The 18,909-nt window shown below is 42.4% G+C and overlaps 1 protein-coding gene across 3 annotated transcripts in view; it reads right to left on the bottom strand.

The window, feature by feature from the left end:
* LOC110501445 (obg-like ATPase 1) overlaps positions 1-18,909 on the bottom strand; it is a 75,467-nt gene that overhangs the window by 39,602 nt on the left and 16,956 nt on the right. For 2 of the 3 annotated variants that reach the window (XR_005038793.1, XM_036958803.1), the window contains exon 2: positions 1,046-1,221. Coding sequence is in view for 1 of the 3 variants with exons in the window: in XM_036958803.1 (XP_036814698.1) it covers positions 1,046-1,120 (75 nt within the window). In the remaining 2 variants the exon portion in view is untranslated. Of the gene's footprint in view, positions 1-1,045; positions 1,222-18,909 lie in introns of those variants that run through there. The other variant, XR_005038792.1, reaches the window with a different exon arrangement.

The raw sequence follows: 18,909 nt of genomic DNA, 5'->3' as shown, positions 1-18,909 counted from the left end.
TAAAGTTCGCCAGAGCCGTTGATAAGGACCGCTCTCTCACTTCTGAAGGCACCGTACATAGATTCTGCTTGGGAAGGCACACACAACCTTTGGCAAGTAATGCAGATCCTTTTTATTCATTGCCTAAAATTGCCAGCAATTACGTGCGTCAGCGGCCACCTGCCTGGCCTGAATGGCTTGCCCGTCTGCCGGGCTGCTAAGGGGGATTACTCTGACGGGGGACCGACCGGCCAGGGCCCCTGCGGCAGGTGAAATGGCCCCGCTCGTTAATGTAATGAGCGGTCAGACCCTCATGTGCCGGGGTTCTGAAATTGGGCACGCCGCTCCCGCTGAAAGACCAGATTACCTCGCTTACTCACCCATTCTGCAAAGGGGTTCATACTCACTCTGCCCTGCACACTGAGAGTACATGACACAGGCAGCATCACTGCCTGCATCCTGCGTCACTAGCGGTGGAGGGACAGAGCAGAGCACGCAATCAAAACAGAAGCGGAACTGCAGCAGTAAATACTGCCGAGCTTCCTTTTAAGTCGATATGATATACAGTGTATTTGGATGCCCTCTAATCTTACAGTCTATTCGGTTTCTCACTGCGGAAAACCGAAGAATGTTCTGTCAAAGCACATTCCAAACATTTATTGTATTCATATCTAGATTGTGGGATTGTGGGTCACCCATTGTATGGCCTCACCCAATTTCCAGAGACTGCTGTGGGTGCGAGAGCGCAGTGCGAGAGCTGTGCTGTGATTTGAGTACTACTTCAGATGAAAAGAGACTTGTGAAAACACTTTCATTAGCCCAGCACTGTGACCCAGGGTTGGCAGCTGAATACGTAAATCTCTATTAATGATTTCTACAGCAGAATACCCCTGACCCCCGATCACTTTCAATCTCAGAAAAATAAAGAAAAATGTGGCAGAGGGAGACCCAATGGGAAGGAACAGAAAAATACATTTTTCCCATTGGCAGTGTGTGGGAGGGTTATTATTTGTGTTGATGCGTGCTGTGCGGGGGATGCAGTAGACATGCTGAGACACTGACTCACATATTCAGGTTTGAGTTTCTTGTTGCTTCCCCTCGCGGCCACCTTTTCCAGCTTCTCCATAATGGGCCCGATCATCTCCTCATCCTTTAGCCTCAGCTCCTCATGGATGATCTCAATGTCCCTCACTGGGTCCACGTTCCCCTCCACGTGGACAATGTCCTCATCTGCAAACGCACCTTTAGAGTACAGAAACAGTATAACATCACTAGAACACACTACCACACACATAATTACTTAAACCTTTGCTGTAGCTACAGAGATTCTCTCACACACACACACACACACACACACACACTATAGATAAATACCGGTCAAAATTTTGGACACACCTACTCATTCAAGGGTTTTTCTTTATTTGTACAATTTTCTACATTGTAGAATAATAGTGAAGACATCAAAACTATGAAATAACACGTGGAATCACATAGTCACCAAAAAAGTGTTAAACAAATTAAAATATATTTGAGATTCTTCAAAGCAGCCACCCTTTGCCTTCGGGACAGCTTTGCACACTCTTGGCATTCTCTCAACCAGCTTCACCTTGAATGCTTTTCCAACAGTCTTGAAGGAGTTCCCACATATGCTGAGCACTTTTTGGCTGCTTTTCCTTCACTCTGCGGTCCAACTCATCCCAAACCATCTCAATTGGGTTGTGGTCGGGAGATTGTGGAGGCCAGGTCATCTGATGCAGCACCCCATCACTCTCCTTCTTGGTCAAATAGCCCTTACACAGCCTGGAGGTGTGTTGGGTCATTGTCCTATTGAAAAACAAATCATAGTCCCACTAAGCGCAAACCCGATGGGATGGCGTATTGCTGCAGAATGCTGTGGTAGCCATGCTGGTTAAGTGTGCCTTGAATTCTAAATAAATCACTAACAGTGTCACCAGCAAAGCACCCCCACACCATCAAACCTCCTCCTACATGCTTCATGGTGGGAACCACACATGCAGAGATCATCCATTCACCTACTCTGTATCTCACAAAGACATGGTTGGAAAAAATATATAAAATTTGGACTCACCGGTCTAATGTCCATTGCTCGCGTTTCTTGGCCCAAGCAAGTCTTTTCTTATTATTGGTGTCCTTTAGTAGTGGTTTCTTTGCAGCAATTTGACCACGAAGGCCTGATTCACTCTGATGACTCATTGCTGTCCCCAGTCCACCTGGTCATGCTGATGCTCCAGTTTCAACTCTTCTGCCTGCGGCTATGGAACCCTGACCTGTTCACTGGACGTGCTACCTTGTCCCCGGGCCTGCTGTTTTCGACTCTCTCTCTATCGCACCTGCTGTCTCTAACTCTGAATGATCGGCTATGAAAAGCCAACTGACATTTACTCCAGAGGTGCTGACCTGTTGCACACTCTACAACCACTGTGATTATTATTATTGACTGACCTTCATGTCTTAAAGTAATAATGGACTATCATTTCTCTTTTCTTATTTGAGCTGTTCTTGCCATAATATGGACTTGGTCTTTTACCAAATAGGGCTATCTTCTGTATACCACCCCCACAACTGACTGGCTCAAATGCATTTTTAAGGAAAGAAATTCCACAAATGTACTTTTAACAAGGCACACCTGTTAATTGAAATGCATTCCAGGTGACTACCTCATGAAGCTGGTTGAGAGAATGCCAAGAGTGTGCAAATCTGTCATCAATGCAAAGGGTGGCTACTTTGAAGAATCTCAAATATAACATATATTTAGATTTGTTTAACACTTTTTTGGTTACTACATGATTCCACTTGTGTTATTTCATAGTTTTGATGTCTTCACTATTATTCTACAATGTAGAAAATACAAAAAAATAAAGAAAAACCTTGGAATGAGTAGGTGTGTCCAAACTTTTGACTGGTACTGTACATACACACATTCCCACACATATTCATCAGTGTAGGTTGCTGAGGGGAGAACAGCTCATAATAATGGCTGGAACAGAGCAAATGGAATGGCAGCAAACACCAGAAAACCATGTGTTTGATGTATTTGATACCATTCCACATATTCCTCTCCAGCCATTACCATGAGCCCGTTCTCCCCAATTAAGGTGCCACCAACCTCCTGGGACATACACACACACACACACACACATACACCTGCTGCATTGCCCTATGGATATTGAGATACCCAAAAATGATTACATTCTCAGGGGGACAAAATAAATAAAATACTTCCACTTCAAAAAGCACAGTGGGAGATATAAGAAAACCTAAATCTAACAGCCCCTTCACAATACATTTGACTATTCTACACACCACATACTGTAAGCCAGCACACGTTTTGTAAGCACTACTATGACTCCTCAACTTGCAGAGTCATGGTCAATTCCTCTCACAGTTGTCGTTTCCTTACATGGAAAACATGAGCTCCTTGCCAACTTTAGTACCACAATATGTGAGTGTTGCCAAAGGCATTTCTGTTTTTTATTGTGCTGAGAAACAAAACAACTTTCCGTGCCAAAATGTAAATCTGTATGGCGTGTTGTAGCTCTGGTCGAGCCTCTTCAAATGGTGAGGTGCCAACCAAAACACAAACCGCCTGGATAAAAACATGTATCCATAACTTGTTACAAATGTTACTGTAAATAAGAGTACATATAAAATACAGCCTTCCCTCTGCTACTCAATGGCCTACTTGCCATGGTATTGATGGTGATTGGATAATGAAGCACTTAACCACACAATTTAGGCAGAAACTGATGATGTCCTCCTTCTGATTCTGGAGAAGGGCTGAGGGTTCCGGCCACGGGGCAGGAAGGGACGGGGGGGGCTCTGTCAGATGGGGACTGACAACCCTTTAACACCAGAGAAGGGCACCTCTCTGGCCCACTATCCACCATGTCATTAACTAGTGTCAGCACAGTGATCGTTATCATTCACCCAACTGGCAGCTGACAAGAATCACTTAAGGCTTCCTGGACATCCAGCTGATATATAAACCTGTTTTCTGAAAGTCTTACTTCTATTAAGTCACAGGTAAAACACCATGTAACTCAATACAAACACGTTTTTTTTTCCTGTGTATGTTTCAGCTCATTACTTAGAAAATAATGAAAACCGTTTTAGTTAAAAGCACTGACATCTTTAGTTGCACGTACACTTTCCATTGTCACGATAACATGAAGCGTATCATTCCCCTGTGTGGTGGCTGTCAGGACACTGAAACTCAGGTTAGAAACATTGCTGTGTTGATGAATGACGCACGCTGTGTTCGGCATCTGCGTGTTGGCGAAGACTTACTTAATTCAAACAGCACTCCTGGTTGAAGTGCTGACACCTCCGTGGAGAGGACTGTTGACAGTTGAGGCCCGGTGAGAAAGTTAGTCATTTGACTGATTCATGGCTGTCATACTTCTGATTCTGAACAAGTTTCAACCATGATTCATGTTGGAAATATTGATTCATGGTGCGGATGGGGTTTTAATGGGCAATAGAACACCTCTGCAGTTTCCTAAGTTCTCCTCAACCTGATTTTTAAACAAATTCAGTGATGTGTGTTATATTTAAGCAATAAGGCACGAGGAGTTGTGGTATATGGCCAATATACCACGGTTCTTATGCACAACGCAACTTGCCTATTGGCCATATACCACTAACCCATGAGGTGCCTTATTGCTATTATAAACTGGTTACCAACGTAATTAGAGCAGTAAAAATAAATGTTTTGTCATACCCGTGGTACACGGTCTGATATACCACCGCTGTCAGCCAATCAACATTAAGGGATCAAGCCACTCAGTTTAGAATTGCCAGGTCGCTGTTGTAAATGAAAATTTGTTCTCAACTGGCCTACCTGGTTAAATAAAGGTGACGTTTTTTAAATAAAAAAAATGAGTCATAGGAATATTATAGTTATTGTCTATCTGGTTTATATAAACATAAACATTTGTCAGTTCACTTAAGAAAACAGAATGAAACAAGAATTTCATACTCTCTTTGGTAGACTTCATCAAGATTCCATCCACCCATCCACCCAGAATCCTCTCTATATCCAGATTATGGCCCAGCTGCAAGGACCATCACACACCCCACTCCCTACTCCCCACCCTTCCCCTGGTAAGGGACAGTCCTGCACACAAAAAAAGGATGGGTTAAAAAGAACCCAATTTGGGTAAATATTGGACAGAACACAAGTTGATGCTGGGTTATTGAGCTATGAGCCACCGGGTCAGATCAGAAGTTGATGCTGGGTTATTGAGCTATGATCAACCGGGTCAGATCAGAAGACTGGAGGCGTGGCTTAGTAGGGGTGTGGCTTTCAAATAGTGATTTTTGGCCACCAACGAGAGTAAATGTAATTCCGGTTAATCTGTTTTATTGTCTTGTCAACACATGCTAAGATTGAGCATTGACACTTTAATAATGCTTTAATAATGCTTACACAAGAGTATGAGTTTCATAAGTGCCGATGCATATCCCAATGTTGGGATGATTACCACTGTGATATTTAAATAATAATACTACACATTTTATATTAAGGTATGAAATGTGCAGAAATATTGAAGGAACATTTTAATTTGCAGTGTACAAATTTAACATGAATGACATTTACTCTCACGGGTGACTAAAAATAACTATCTAAAAGCCCATTTTTTGATTACTTAAACATGGGTTAATTTAACGATCAGTCGGGTTTTTATTCACTTTCATGCTGGGTATTTTTTTGAATGTAATTCATAAGTCATTTCACTTTTTTTTTAAACGTAATTCATAGTTAATTTTTAGGAGGAGTGGGGTGTGGCTTACATATAGGTCGTTTTGGTCACTTGTGAGAGTAAATGTCATTCCTGTTCATCATGTTATGTTTGTACACTGCAAACTTAAATTTACCCTCAATATTTTTGCACATTACACATTTTAATTACATTATTATTTAAATATCACAACAAAATGGTAACTATCCCAAAATTGGGATACACATAGGCACTTGAAGAACTCAACTTGTGTAAGCCTCAATTGGCTACAAAAGTGTGTTGACAATACAACAGAACAGATGAACCGGGATTACATTTACTCTCACAGGTGGCCAAAAATAACTATCTGAAAGCCACACCCTTACTAAGCCCCGCACCTGATCTGACCCGGTGGATCACAGCTCAATAACTCAGCATCAACAACCCAACTTAAAAAAACAATGGGTTGTTTGTGACCTAACTAGCTAGGTCAAAACAACCCCATGTGTGTTCTGTCCACTATTTACCCAGCTATGTGTTGTTTTTAACCCAGCATTTTTTTGTGTGTGTTCCAGACTCCCTACTGTGCAGGGAATATCAAATCTCTGACTGACCAACAACACCCCTGCTCATCACTGGGAGTCTGAAAGTGGGAAAAAAATGAAACAATCAAGAGAAAGAGAAACAATCAGCAAATACATTCTTTATGGGCTTGTTACACTGGCTTCTTCTGGCCCCTGACATTACACAACAGTATGTGGATTTTTTCAAATAAAACTAGCAATCTGCAACTGCTTACATCACCATTCAATCATTTTGAACTGTGTGATAGCGTGATGAGATCGACAACAAAATTACAGACGAACATGAAATCAAACTTTCCAGTCTCATTCAAGTCAACAGAAGCTCTACACTTTGGTGCAAGCTGCCATGATCATGCGCGTCGTCGTGCTCATGGTAAAATGAACTTATCCAATTACTCTTTGCCTAATCAGGCTGTTTTGGTTCCTCTCCTCTTCCAGAGGTACTCCACAGTATAAACAGTTCACTTACGCCACACAGAAAGGGGCTAATCAGTGGAATTATTGTTTTGCTGCTCCAATTTGCCAGCTCCCAGATCTACACTGATTAGAATGAAAATGTGCTATTGTGTGCACGGTCCCTCCATGAACTTAAAGTGAAAATAATGCAATGTGAATCATTTGAGAGAGGCACAAATGTGCATACTGACAAAGGATTCTGATTTTTTTTCCGGGGGGGGGGGGGGGGGGGGGGGGGCAGATAAAACAATAGTGTTTGTGAGGTTTTATTGTTCTATAGGAGACATCTATAATATCCATTTGGTGGTTACCTAATACATTGTTGGAAAGGCTTTACATAAGTGATATAACTCATTATAATAGCTATATTTTGATACTGTTAATCATTTAAATGAAAGCCCCCACAGCAAAAGGACAAATACTATATCAAGAAAAAGCTATATTAAACCAAAGAGCATAATACTAACTCACTATTTAAACACACAGAATTCATAAATGGATTGTGAATTTGGCCAATATTTGACTATCATCACGGCAAAAGAAAGAAGCTCCTCTGTCCTTCTAAGTTTAAGAACAGCTGATCCACCACCCCTTCGGTGATCTAAGACAGTCTTTACTGAACACTACATTGCAAAGTAATTTACTTTCATTCCCTCTAATTTCACATTTACATCACACCAGGGCCATTCAGGCCTTAGTAAGTGGGCTACTATCTATGTATGAGGAGAAAAAGAGAAGAAAAAAAAACAGGAGGGAAATCTCCACAATTAGGCCTTTAACGACTGGGTCTGGGTAGGCCTCTGTGAAGACAGCACTTATGAGACTGCGGCGCCACACAAAGCCACAAGCAAGACTGTAAAAAAAAAAGAGAGGGGGGGGGGATCTGGTTTTCAGGAGTCAAGCTTATCTTGCAATTAACGTTTTACAACTTCATTTCAAATACTGTATGTTTTGAAGAGACCATTACCAGGTGTGCCTTTATTGACAGAACAAAGGACTTTATCTTCTCAGGGCTTGTGGCTCAACACTGCCCTGACCAGAGGACGGCCGAGAGGAGTGGAGTCTGGGGAAGTCTTGCCTCAACATAGTCATGGGATAGGACCAGGGCTCTAAAAGTGTGACTAATTTGGTTGCATATGCAACTAAATATTTTGCTGTGCGACTAGGAGTTTTATTTTGGGAGCACTGTGTGACTACGAAAAAAATCTCCCAGATAATAATTGGTTGTAATGATTAGGCTACGCTGTACCTTTGTTTCTGAGGGCCCTGGAGAAACTAGCGAGTGCAGATTCGTTAGCACCATGGTTGCACCATGACTACAGCGAAAACGGCTTGCTTCTGGCCCAACCAGTCAGGTCAAAAGATCTGGCTCATACCAGCGCAACATTTCTATCTTCCTATTGCGAGTCTCCGGGACCGCATTTTACATTCATAAACCATGTCGTGGAACGTTCTAAAACGACTCGCCCGTCGACATCGTTAACCATTTGTTTCACATTCGTTTAGTGATGTTACCTCATTGGCTGGCTAGCTAACAAACCTGGTAACTTTACCAGTATATCCAAACATTTGGGGGCACTGAAAAAAAGGAAATTGGATAGCTTCTTCGGGATATCAATGGTCGTAGATAGCAATGAATGAATGACAGATCTCTTGCATGTTGTCATCACAAACCTTTCATTTTTAAAGAGACGTATGATTTTCAATGTAATGCATCGATATAGGAAAATTGTGCTTTTACACAATGTAGAAACCTAATATTCCACATGACAGGTATTCATATCAACATTTTAGCTTTAAGTGATAATGACTGAGGAGGCGGTGTTTGGAGGATATATTGGCATGGGTGTTCTCGAGGGCCGGAAAACCATTCCAATATATCTGCCAAATACCGGCTTCAAGAGCATTATCACTTTTATACAACGGGTTACCAACATATTCAAATAATGATTGACATATTTTCATTAAAAACTTTATTTTGATGAATTTATTCATCGTATTACATCCTTCCACAAGATATAGTCCTGACACAAATCTAGGGTTGCTACCCAAGCCAGCTGGTCGTTCGTTCTATCGGTTCGGTTGCTAGAGACGCGACCCAGTCGTTCAGTCTTTTTGTTCTGTATCTATGGACGCGAACCAGTCGTTCGTCCTAAATGTTCCATTGTCATACTGGCTGGCAACGTTCTTATCCCTTGATCGCTAGCTAGCCAACTTCGGCTAACTTAGTCACATAAAAAAAAAACGCTTCCAGAATAACAGCAAAGTAGCTGCATTTGCATTTTTTAAAGCTGTTTTCTAGGGACATTTATTTGGATACATCTATAACAATGAGCTAATGAGGCGCGATTTCGCCTGGCATAGAAAATGTGCTCACTCATCAGGACACTGTTGTTCAGAGGAGCTAGCCAACAACACAGCTAACACAATTTCTTCAAACTGAAGCTGGAAAGACTGCAAACTACCTGCACTTAATTTCGTTCTACCTTTTTTGAATTGACATTTCTTTGTATATATGCATAAAAATGATGCCAGCTGATACATGATTTCGACTGGCTGAGAAACGCTGCCTGTCTGTCTGCTGGAGATCAAATTTTAATATTGAAACCATTTTGAAATGTTGGAGACAGACAGCAAGGTTTATACACATTGAAAACTAAATGTTACTCTAAAAGAAATGTGAGATAATGTCTAGACGCTTTTTATAGTGGAGATCAAATGTATAAATTGCTTGGCTGGGTTGATGAGACAGTGGATTGCGCATTCAGGATTAGACCCACCCATTGTACAATTTATAATAAACAAATGTATTTACAGTCTTACATATTAGTTTCTAGGGCAAAACATGTGCTTCAAAAGTAGCTTGAATTGATATTAGCTGTATCTCAATCAATTTAAAACATCTTATTTTCTGGTGCTCCTAAATTTAATGTTGTGCTCTTAACTTTTTCAAGTGATTATTTTTTTTTTAGAGCCCTGGATATGTTAGAGCACCAGTGGTAGCACCAGTGGGAGCTAAGGACCGTAGGCTCTGTTGCTCTGTTTCCCTTTTTCTATTCCTTTCTATTAGATGCTCTTATTCAGAGCGACTTAGCTGGTGCATATATTTAGTGAGTGCATACATGAGTACTTTTTCATACTGGGCCCTTGTGGGAATCGAACCCACAACCCTAGCATCGCAAGGGCCATGTTCTAACGACTGAGCGTCTAACATGCTCCGTCTTCTCTTAACACCTCTCAATAGATTGACTCTGCCTTTTTACAGCATCGGCAATGTAGACTTCCATTCCCATAGTGAAATGAATAAAGTTCACAGACATGAAAAAGTACAAATAGGTATCAAATCAAATCAAACATTATTTGTCACATGCGCCGAATACAACAAGTGTAGCCCTTACCGTGAAATGCTTACTTACAGGCCCTTAACCGACAATGCAGTTCAAGAAAGAAAACATTTACCAAATAAACTGAAGTAAAAAATAAGTAACAACAATAACGAGGCTCTATACAGGGGGTATCGGTACCGAGTCAATGTGCGGGGGTAAAGGTTAATCGAGGTGGCGAGCGAAAGGTTTGTTACATCTCTTGTTCAAATCATTTGGCACTGTCGTGGGCTCATAGTTTTTGTTGTTGTTTTTCACCTTTTTTTCCCCCTCTGGGGTGCTGACATGTGAGCTTTCAATGAACCAAGGTGACAACTGTTTCAAGAGGCCATATATATTCCGTTTGTAGAGGTGAAACACTTGAAAACATGCAGCTAGTTTGAAGGGCTTGATGTCATTACTTTTCGGTCAAGTACAAAGACAAGGAGAGACAGGAAACAGATCAATACTGATCAAACAGACTCCTCTGATGTTGCTACCTGGAGAGGCTATGTGGTCAACATAATTCAGTCAAATTACAGTATTCACTGGCTGCTAATTTCCTGTGCATGTTTTCACATGCGAGAGGGGGGAAGAGCACATCTGAAGCGCTTGCATTCCTGGCCCAGCTTTTAAGATGTTCTATACAAACCTAGTACCGCAATTCTCCTGGTATTCAGAGCAGTAGAAGCTACTTTATGGGCCTGTCAGGAAAAGCACATTATGGCCACCTTCCCTGCATCAAAACACCTCCAACGCAGACATGACTCTTTATGTTGATCTTGGGAATATCTTTGTGTATTATATATATATATATATATATATAATGAAACAAGGTGATAGCAGACTTTCATGTTGGACTCATCTTCCTTCTTTTAGGTTATTTAGTTTCTCAACAGAGAGCATAAACGGAAAATGCATCTGTATCTTACCTTTTTTTTTTGTTAAGGACCTCAGAAATGTTATGTTGGTATATAAGTACGTCCTAATTTTTCCGTCAAAGATCCCACGTTTCAGAATTGATTGTCACACAATGACATTGTTTCGTCCTATGAATATTAGTAGGCTACCTCATAAGGTATCTCCCATTCCAATTTAAACTCAAGCCAATTGTAGTACTTCCAACCAAACTGATGTATCAAATGTGGTAGCCTTTCAGCAAATATTTTTTTGCCACTGAAAATGGGTACCAAAGTAAAGAGCTGACATCTGACTGGGAAGATAACCTCTCAGTCTAGTTGGTTATTTATGCAGCCGAAGAATGAATGTACTGGGGAGGCTCCAGATTTCATTAACTTTGATAGACAATAATGGTGTTCATTCCCTTTTCATTTAAGTCTCCTCTGTCGTTTTTTTCAAGCCAGTGGGTCTGAGGGTGCCTTGATTGAAAGGAACCATCATATGCACGTCACTGTTGTCCCCCATCATTCAGAGAACAAACCTTTTTAGATCCTTAACTACCATAGCGGTGCTGATTGCACAGGCACCAGCAATTTCCTAACCAACCGCCACCTGAACAATGATGTGTACGGCTTTCAGACCCTCCAGCCTTTCAACGGTGAATCATTTCACAGTTTGGAACGAGATCTCCATAGCAACTCCTCTTTGAGGGGTTTAGAATCAACATCCAATAATTCTATGATCATCGGGCCCAGCCATTCCAAATGCTTCTTTTCACAGTGGACAGGGAAGGGGGGCAGGAGGAGGAAGCAGACAAATTCTACAGTCTATTTCAGGCAATTCATCCAGCAGCCCCATTAGAATTCAAAATATTTCGACCTTCAATCACCAAGCATGTTATCTGGAGCTGCTGTGATCTCCAGTCAAGATGGGTAGACGTTTTAGTCTAGTCAGCCACGATGAGTGGAGGTTGACAAAAACTCATTCATTCTGGCAGAATCAAAATGCTCTTTTAAACGGCGTGACAGTATATCTCAACACAGCCCACAAACAACAAGGAGGATTCTGTTCTTCCCAAGTAAAACAGAGCAAAACGCTGTGCATCCGCTCTGTGTCTCCAGGAAATCACATCACTCTGTAAAACAGCAGACCGTATAAATGCAGGGGCTCACAACAACACACCGGCTGCATTTCTAAAATAAATGATGGTGCTAGCGCATAAAAACAAAGTAACTTTTAACACCTAATTTATTTGCTCTGCAGATTAAACGCAATTCTGGAAAGTATGTAATCCTTTGATATCTGTAGAACACTTGGAAATGGAACTGGGGTCAATTCCATTTCAGGTACTATTTCTCTTAATACTGGAAATAGTTTGAAGTATGACCACTCTAACGACTACTGAATACACATCCACTTGCATTATAACTGCTCAATAAAGTTGTGACAAATGCTCATACATACAAAACACGAGTCCAGTTCGACATGAAGTGCCTCTCCAGCCATGTAAACAAAGGCAAAACACAACCACTTCCGGTCTGTGCATTTTGTGGCTTACCCACTAAACAGTCATGTTTGTGAATGCAGTGTGACCAGCTACGAGGACACTTACAGGGTGCTGTTAATTCATTATGCTTTCATCACGGTCGTTTCCTTTCCATCCTAAACAGTATTTTACAATACCAGTGGATGATTTTGTCAGGCAGTCATTACCCAGGGAACATAGACACTAGTAGTGCCTAAATGTCAGAAGTAGGGAATATCATTTAAAAAAAAAGATCGGAGAAATAACAGGGTGAGTTGTCATCCCCAGAGGTTCCTGTTTACAACATCTCTGTGAGTCACATGATCCCCCTCCATACCAACACCAGAGGGGCCTCCACAGGAAAGCCAGCGTACAGTTTTATACCCAGACCCCTTTGCCGTCATTTGGCAGAAAATCAATGTAATGGGCAAATATGACCAGTATCTGGGTTGTTGACGTTTTTTTTTTTTTCTTAAATTCAAATGAACATTTTCTTAAATTCAGAGTTTCAAGTTCAATGTTTTTATTCATCAAATTACAGACAGCAAACACTATATTATGACTGTAACCGATTCAATACTTTCTCAATATTTCCTCATGTAAGGTATAGTAATGGCATGCTAAGCCTGTTTCTGCTGGTTTAAGGAGAATCTTGTTTAAACGCAGTAGTAAGCAGGTGTTCAAGGCATTCAATTAAAGTGAGAAGCGTGTGAGCCAAGAAAAACTGCTGCTTTCCAATTGATTGACCAAATCCAGTCTTTGTGGATGAATGTACTACAGTTTATACTGCTGCTATGGCTACGCACATTGAGAAAGACAAACACATGGATGAGAATGACTCACAACTATGTACCGTAACAGACTATTCATAAGCATAAGATTTCTGATACTGCCTTCGACCTGCTCACGCAACGACTAGGGACTAGTCTGTGAGCATCCTCTTTCTTCAATAAATAGCTGGAGATGAAACCAATGTGAATGAGACCACGTGGGGAAGCACGCTTGCTGGTAAGGGACACAGGAGACTCAGTAGAGTCGGTGAGCAGGAACGAGTTTGTCTGTGTGTCTGTGTCTCAGGAAGAGGATCCAACAGTGTTCCAGTCACTGCAGAAGCACTCGGAGCACTTACCCTTCAAACTACTCCCTTATGAAATCTGGGCATTTAATAGAACCAGCTTTCAGGATGCCATAATGCCACTTAATAGTTTTTGGAAGGTTTCGTTAAAAGCAAATCCACTGTTTATACAGGCTTTTCAAAACCATTAGGGGTTGAAAAAGATTCATAACATGCAGACTACTGGGAGAATTGAGCAACTACGTCTGACTTGACATCAAAGTTCCCACGCCAGGCTGAAAAGCCTGTTTGACCACTACCTGGCTTCGATAAGTCTATAGCTAAGGTATGTAAAGTTGGAGGAGGGTGCACTTTTTAAAACAGTGTTCCACAACTGGCGGGCCGCGGGCCGCGTTTGGCCTGTGGGTAGGTTAATTTGGCCCCCCAACTTTTCAATTTTTTGGGGGAGAATTTTCATTATTGGACATAAAAGACCACTCCAAGTTATTTAAATTTTGAAATCTGTTCCCAAGTATTACAATGCATAATAGAGAGACACGTGATCGTAAAAAAGTAGGCAAGGTTTGAAATGGTTATGTTTTAGTCAAATATTAAATCTGTTTGAGATTCTTGTCACTGCTAGAGGAGATTCTCTTGATCAACTTGTAGTCTACAAATGATTTGTAATTACTTTCTGGCCCCTCGAACATCTGCTCAAGAAAGAAATGGCCCGTGGCTGAATCTAGTTGATGATCCCCGGTTTAGAACATAACCATGCACATTAATAAACCAACAAGTTAATGATAAAGACATTTTAAAACTGCAATGTTTCACTATTAAAGGAAAACACAATTTAAATGTATGTTTTCCAGAATCTTCAGACTAACATAAGAGGCAGTGTATTTATATCAAACTGGATTTTTATAGCAACCGGCAGTTGTTGGGCTGGAAAAGTGATGAATTTCAATTTAGACAATATCAACTGCAATTATGCTTTACTTCTTATAGAGTAGAGTCGAGTGTTTGTAGAGCTGAAGCTGAAACAAGTAAGTGGTCTACACTGTCCAAGATCTAGCATCCTTCCTTTAAGTTCTGATAAAGTAGGGACAAATCACTACTGACAAGATTGTGTCATTTAAACAAAATTAGAAAAATGTCAGAAATGCATTGTCTTGCGTAGTTTAGTCCCTCGTTTCCAATGGAAACAATTGCATAAAGGGTTTCCATAATGGCAATTGGGAATAAACCAAAAGTGAAAAAAGTTCTGTTTTACTGGCTGGTCTACTGTAGAGCATGGCTGAGATTTCCAAACCTCCCCCACTTCATTTGATCAGGATCAGGTCAACCAGTCAGGCACAGGTACATGCACTAACAAGCACACTATTGACACTCACTTAGGTTGAGCGCTAGCTCTGCCACAGAGCAGCAGCCTTTTGTAGGATGCTTTATAGAAGCCCGTTTCTAATTTTCAGACACAAACATGCCGTTCCAGGCAAGAAAAATTGTGCTCGCCCCCAACCGTATAATCAAGCAAAATAAAAGAAGTGCCTGGAATACTGCAGCCTATACTGCCTGACACCAGATAAAACATTGATATAATTGCAAAACAAAACCAGCAACGTTTAATGGTTAACTTGTGGAACATACAGCTTAGTCTCTAAGGAGTCCACAGAGGGACAACAATGGTGTGTCAAAACAGATAGTCGTAAAGTGACAGTAAAAGCACCAGCATCCTCTCATCCTCATTTAGAAAGTCTGTTTTCTACACACAGACATAAAAGAGCTGGTTTTGGTTTGAGGATCTGCTTCGTTTTTTTCTGTCACTATAACAAAAAAAAGCGAGCAAATACAGTTGAAGTCAGAAGTTTACATGCACCTTAGCCAAATACATTTGAACTCAGTTTTTTTTTGCGCATTATGCCCTGAATATATTCTACCATGCCCAGAAACCTGCTCCTCTTATTCTCTGTCCCCAACGCCCTAGGCGACCAGTTTTGATAGCCTTCAGCCGCACCCTCATACTACTCCTTCTCTGTTCCGCGGGTGATGTGGAGGTAAACCCAGGCCCTGCATGTCCCCAGGCACCCTCATTTGTTGACTTCTGTGATCGAAAAAGCCTTGGTTTCATGCATGTCAACATCAGAAGCCTCCTCCCTAAGTTTGTCTTACTCACTGCTCTAGCACACTCTGCTAACCCTGATGTCCTTGCCGTGTCTGAATCCTGGCTCAGGAAGGCCACCAAAAATTCTGAGATTTCCATACCCAACTATAACATCTTCCGTCAAGATAGAACTGCCAAAGGAGGAGGAGTTGCAGTCTACTGCAGAGATAGCCTGCAAAGTAATGTCATACTTTCCAGGTCCATACCCAAACAGTTCGAACTACTAATTTTGAAAATTACTCTCTCCAGAAATAAGTCTCTCACTGTTGCCGCCTGCTACCGACCCCCCTCAGCTCCCAGCTGTGCCCTGGACACCATTTGTGAATTGATCGCCCCCCATCTAGCTTCAGAGTTTGTTCTGTTAGGTGACCTAAACTGGGATATGCTTAACACCCCGGCAGTCCTACAATCTAAGCTAGATGCCCTCAATCTCACTCAAATCATCAAGGAACCCACCAGGTACAACCCTAACTCTGTAAACAAGGGCACCCTCATTGACGTCATCCTGACCAACTGGCCCTCCAAATACACCTCCGCTGTCTTCAACCAGGATCTCAGCGATCACTGCCTCATTGCCTGTATCCGCTATGGAGCCGCAGTCAAACGACCACCCCTCATCACTGTCAAACGCTCCCTAAAACACTTCTGTGAGCAGGCCTTTCTAATCGACCTGGCCCGGGTATCCTGGAAGGACATTGACCTCATCCCGTCAGTTGAGGATGCCTGGTCTTTCTTTAAAAGTAACTTCCTCACCATTTTAGATAAGCATGCTCCGTTCAAAAAATGCAGAACTAAGAACAGATATAGCCCCTGGTTCACTCCAGACCTGACTGCCCTCGACCAGCACAAAAACATCCTGTGGCGGACTGCACTAACATCGAACAGTCCCCGCGATATGCAACTGTTCAGGGAAGTCAGGAACCAATACACACAGTCAGTCAGGAAAGCTAAAGCCAACTTCTTCAGGCAGAAGTTTGCATCTTGTAGCTCCAACTCCAAAAAGTTCTGGGACACTGTGAAGTCCATGGAGAACAAGAGCACCTCCTCCCAGCTGCCCACTGCACTGAGGCTAGGTAACACGGTCACCACCGATAAATCCATGATTATCGAAAACTTCAACAAGCATTTCTCAACGGCTGGCCATGCCTTCCGCCTGGCTACTCCAACCTCGTCCAACAGCTCCCCCCACCCCGCAGCTACTCGCCCAAGCCTCTCCAGGTTCTCCTTTACCCAAATCCAGATAGCAGATGTTCTGAAAGAGCTGCAAAACCTGGACCCGTACAAATCAGCTGGGCTTGACAATCTGGACCCTCTATTCCTGAAACTATCCGCCGCCATTGTCGCAACCCCTATTACCAGCCTGTTCAACCTCTCTTTCATATCGTCTGAGATCCCCAAGGATTGGAAAGCTGCCGCAGTCATCCCCCTCTTCAAAGGGGGCGACACCCTGGACCCAAACTGTTACAGACCAATATCCATCCTGCCCTGCCTATCTAAGGTCTTCGAAAGCCAAGTCAACAAACAGATCACTGACCATCTTGAATCCCACCGTACCTTCTCCGCTGTGCAATCTGGTTTCCGAGCCGGTCACGGGTGTACCTCAGCCACGCTCAAGGTACTAAACGATATCATAACCGCCATCGATAAAAGACAGTACTGTGCAGCCGTCTTCATAGACCTTGCCAAGGCTTTCGACTCTGTCAATCACCGTATTCTTATCGGCAGACTCAGTAGCCTCGGTTTTTCGGATGACTGCCTTGCCTGGTTCACCAATTACTTTGCAGACAGAGTTCAGTGTGTCAAATCGGAGGGCATGCTGTCCGGTCCTCTGGCAGTCTCTATGGGGGTGCCACAGGGTTCAATTCTCGGGCCGACTCTTTTCTCTGTATATATCAATGATGTTTCTCATGCTGCGGGCGATTCCCTGATCCACCTCTACGCAGACGACACCATTCTATATACTTCCGGCCCGTCCTTGGACACTGTGCTATCTAACCTCCAAACGAGCTTCAATGCCATACAGCACTCCTTCCGTGGCCTCCAACTGCTCTTAAACGCTAGTAAAACCAAATGCATGCTTTTCAACCGTTCGCTGCCTGCACCCGCACGCCTGACCAGCATCACCACCCTGGATGGTTCCGACCTTGAATATGTGGACATCTATAAGTACCTAGGTGTCTGGCTAGACTCTAAACTCTCCTTCCAGACCCATATCAAACATCTCCAATCGAAAGTCAAATCAAGAGTCGGCTTTCTATTCCGCAACAAAGCCTCCTTCACTCACGCCGCCAAACTTACCCTAGTAAAACTGACTATCCTACCGATCCTCGACTTCGGCGATGTCATCTACAAAATTGCTTCCAACACTCTACTCAGCAAACTGGATGCAGTTTATCACAGTGCCATCCGTTTTGTCACTAAAGCACCTTATACCACCCACCACTGCGACTTGTATGCTCTAGTCGGCTGGCCCTCGCTACATATTCGTCGCCAGACCCACTGGCTCCAGGTCATCTACAAGTCCATGCTAGGTAAAGCTCCGCCTTATCTCAGTTCACTGGTTACGATGGCAACACCCATCCGTAGCACGCGCTCCAGCAGGTGTATCTCACTGATCATCCCTAAAGCCAACACCTCATTTGGCCGCCTTTCGTTCCAGTTCTCTGCTGCCTGTGATTGGAACGAATTGCAAAAATCGCTGAAGTTGGAGACTTTTATCTCCCTCACCAACTTCAAACATCTGCTATCTGAGCAGCTAACCGATCGCTGCAGCTGTACATAGTCTATTGGTAAATAGCCCACCCATTTTCACCTACCTCATCCCCATACTGTTTTTATTTATTTATTTTTCTGCTCTTTTGCACACCAATATCTCTATCTCTACCTTTACATAACCATCTGATCATTTATCACTCCAGTGTTAATCTGCATAATTGTAATTATTTGCCTACCTTCTCATGCCTTTTGCACACAATGTATATATAGACTCCCCTTTTTTCTACTGTGTTATTGACTTGTTAATTGTTTACTCCATGTGTAACTCTGTGTTGTCTGTTCACACTGCTATGCCTTATCTTGGCCAGGTCGCAGTTGCAAATGAGAACTTGTTCTCAACTAGCCTACCTGGTTAAATAAAGGTGAAATAAA

The sequence above is a fragment of the Oncorhynchus mykiss genome, chromosome 22, assembly GCF_013265735.2.
Source record: "Oncorhynchus mykiss isolate Arlee chromosome 22, USDA_OmykA_1.1, whole genome shotgun sequence".
NCBI lineage: Eukaryota > Metazoa > Chordata > Actinopteri > Salmoniformes > Salmonidae > Oncorhynchus > Oncorhynchus mykiss.
The sequence above is the reverse complement of the archived record's forward strand: the minus strand, read 5'-3'. Positions and strand labels throughout refer to the sequence as shown.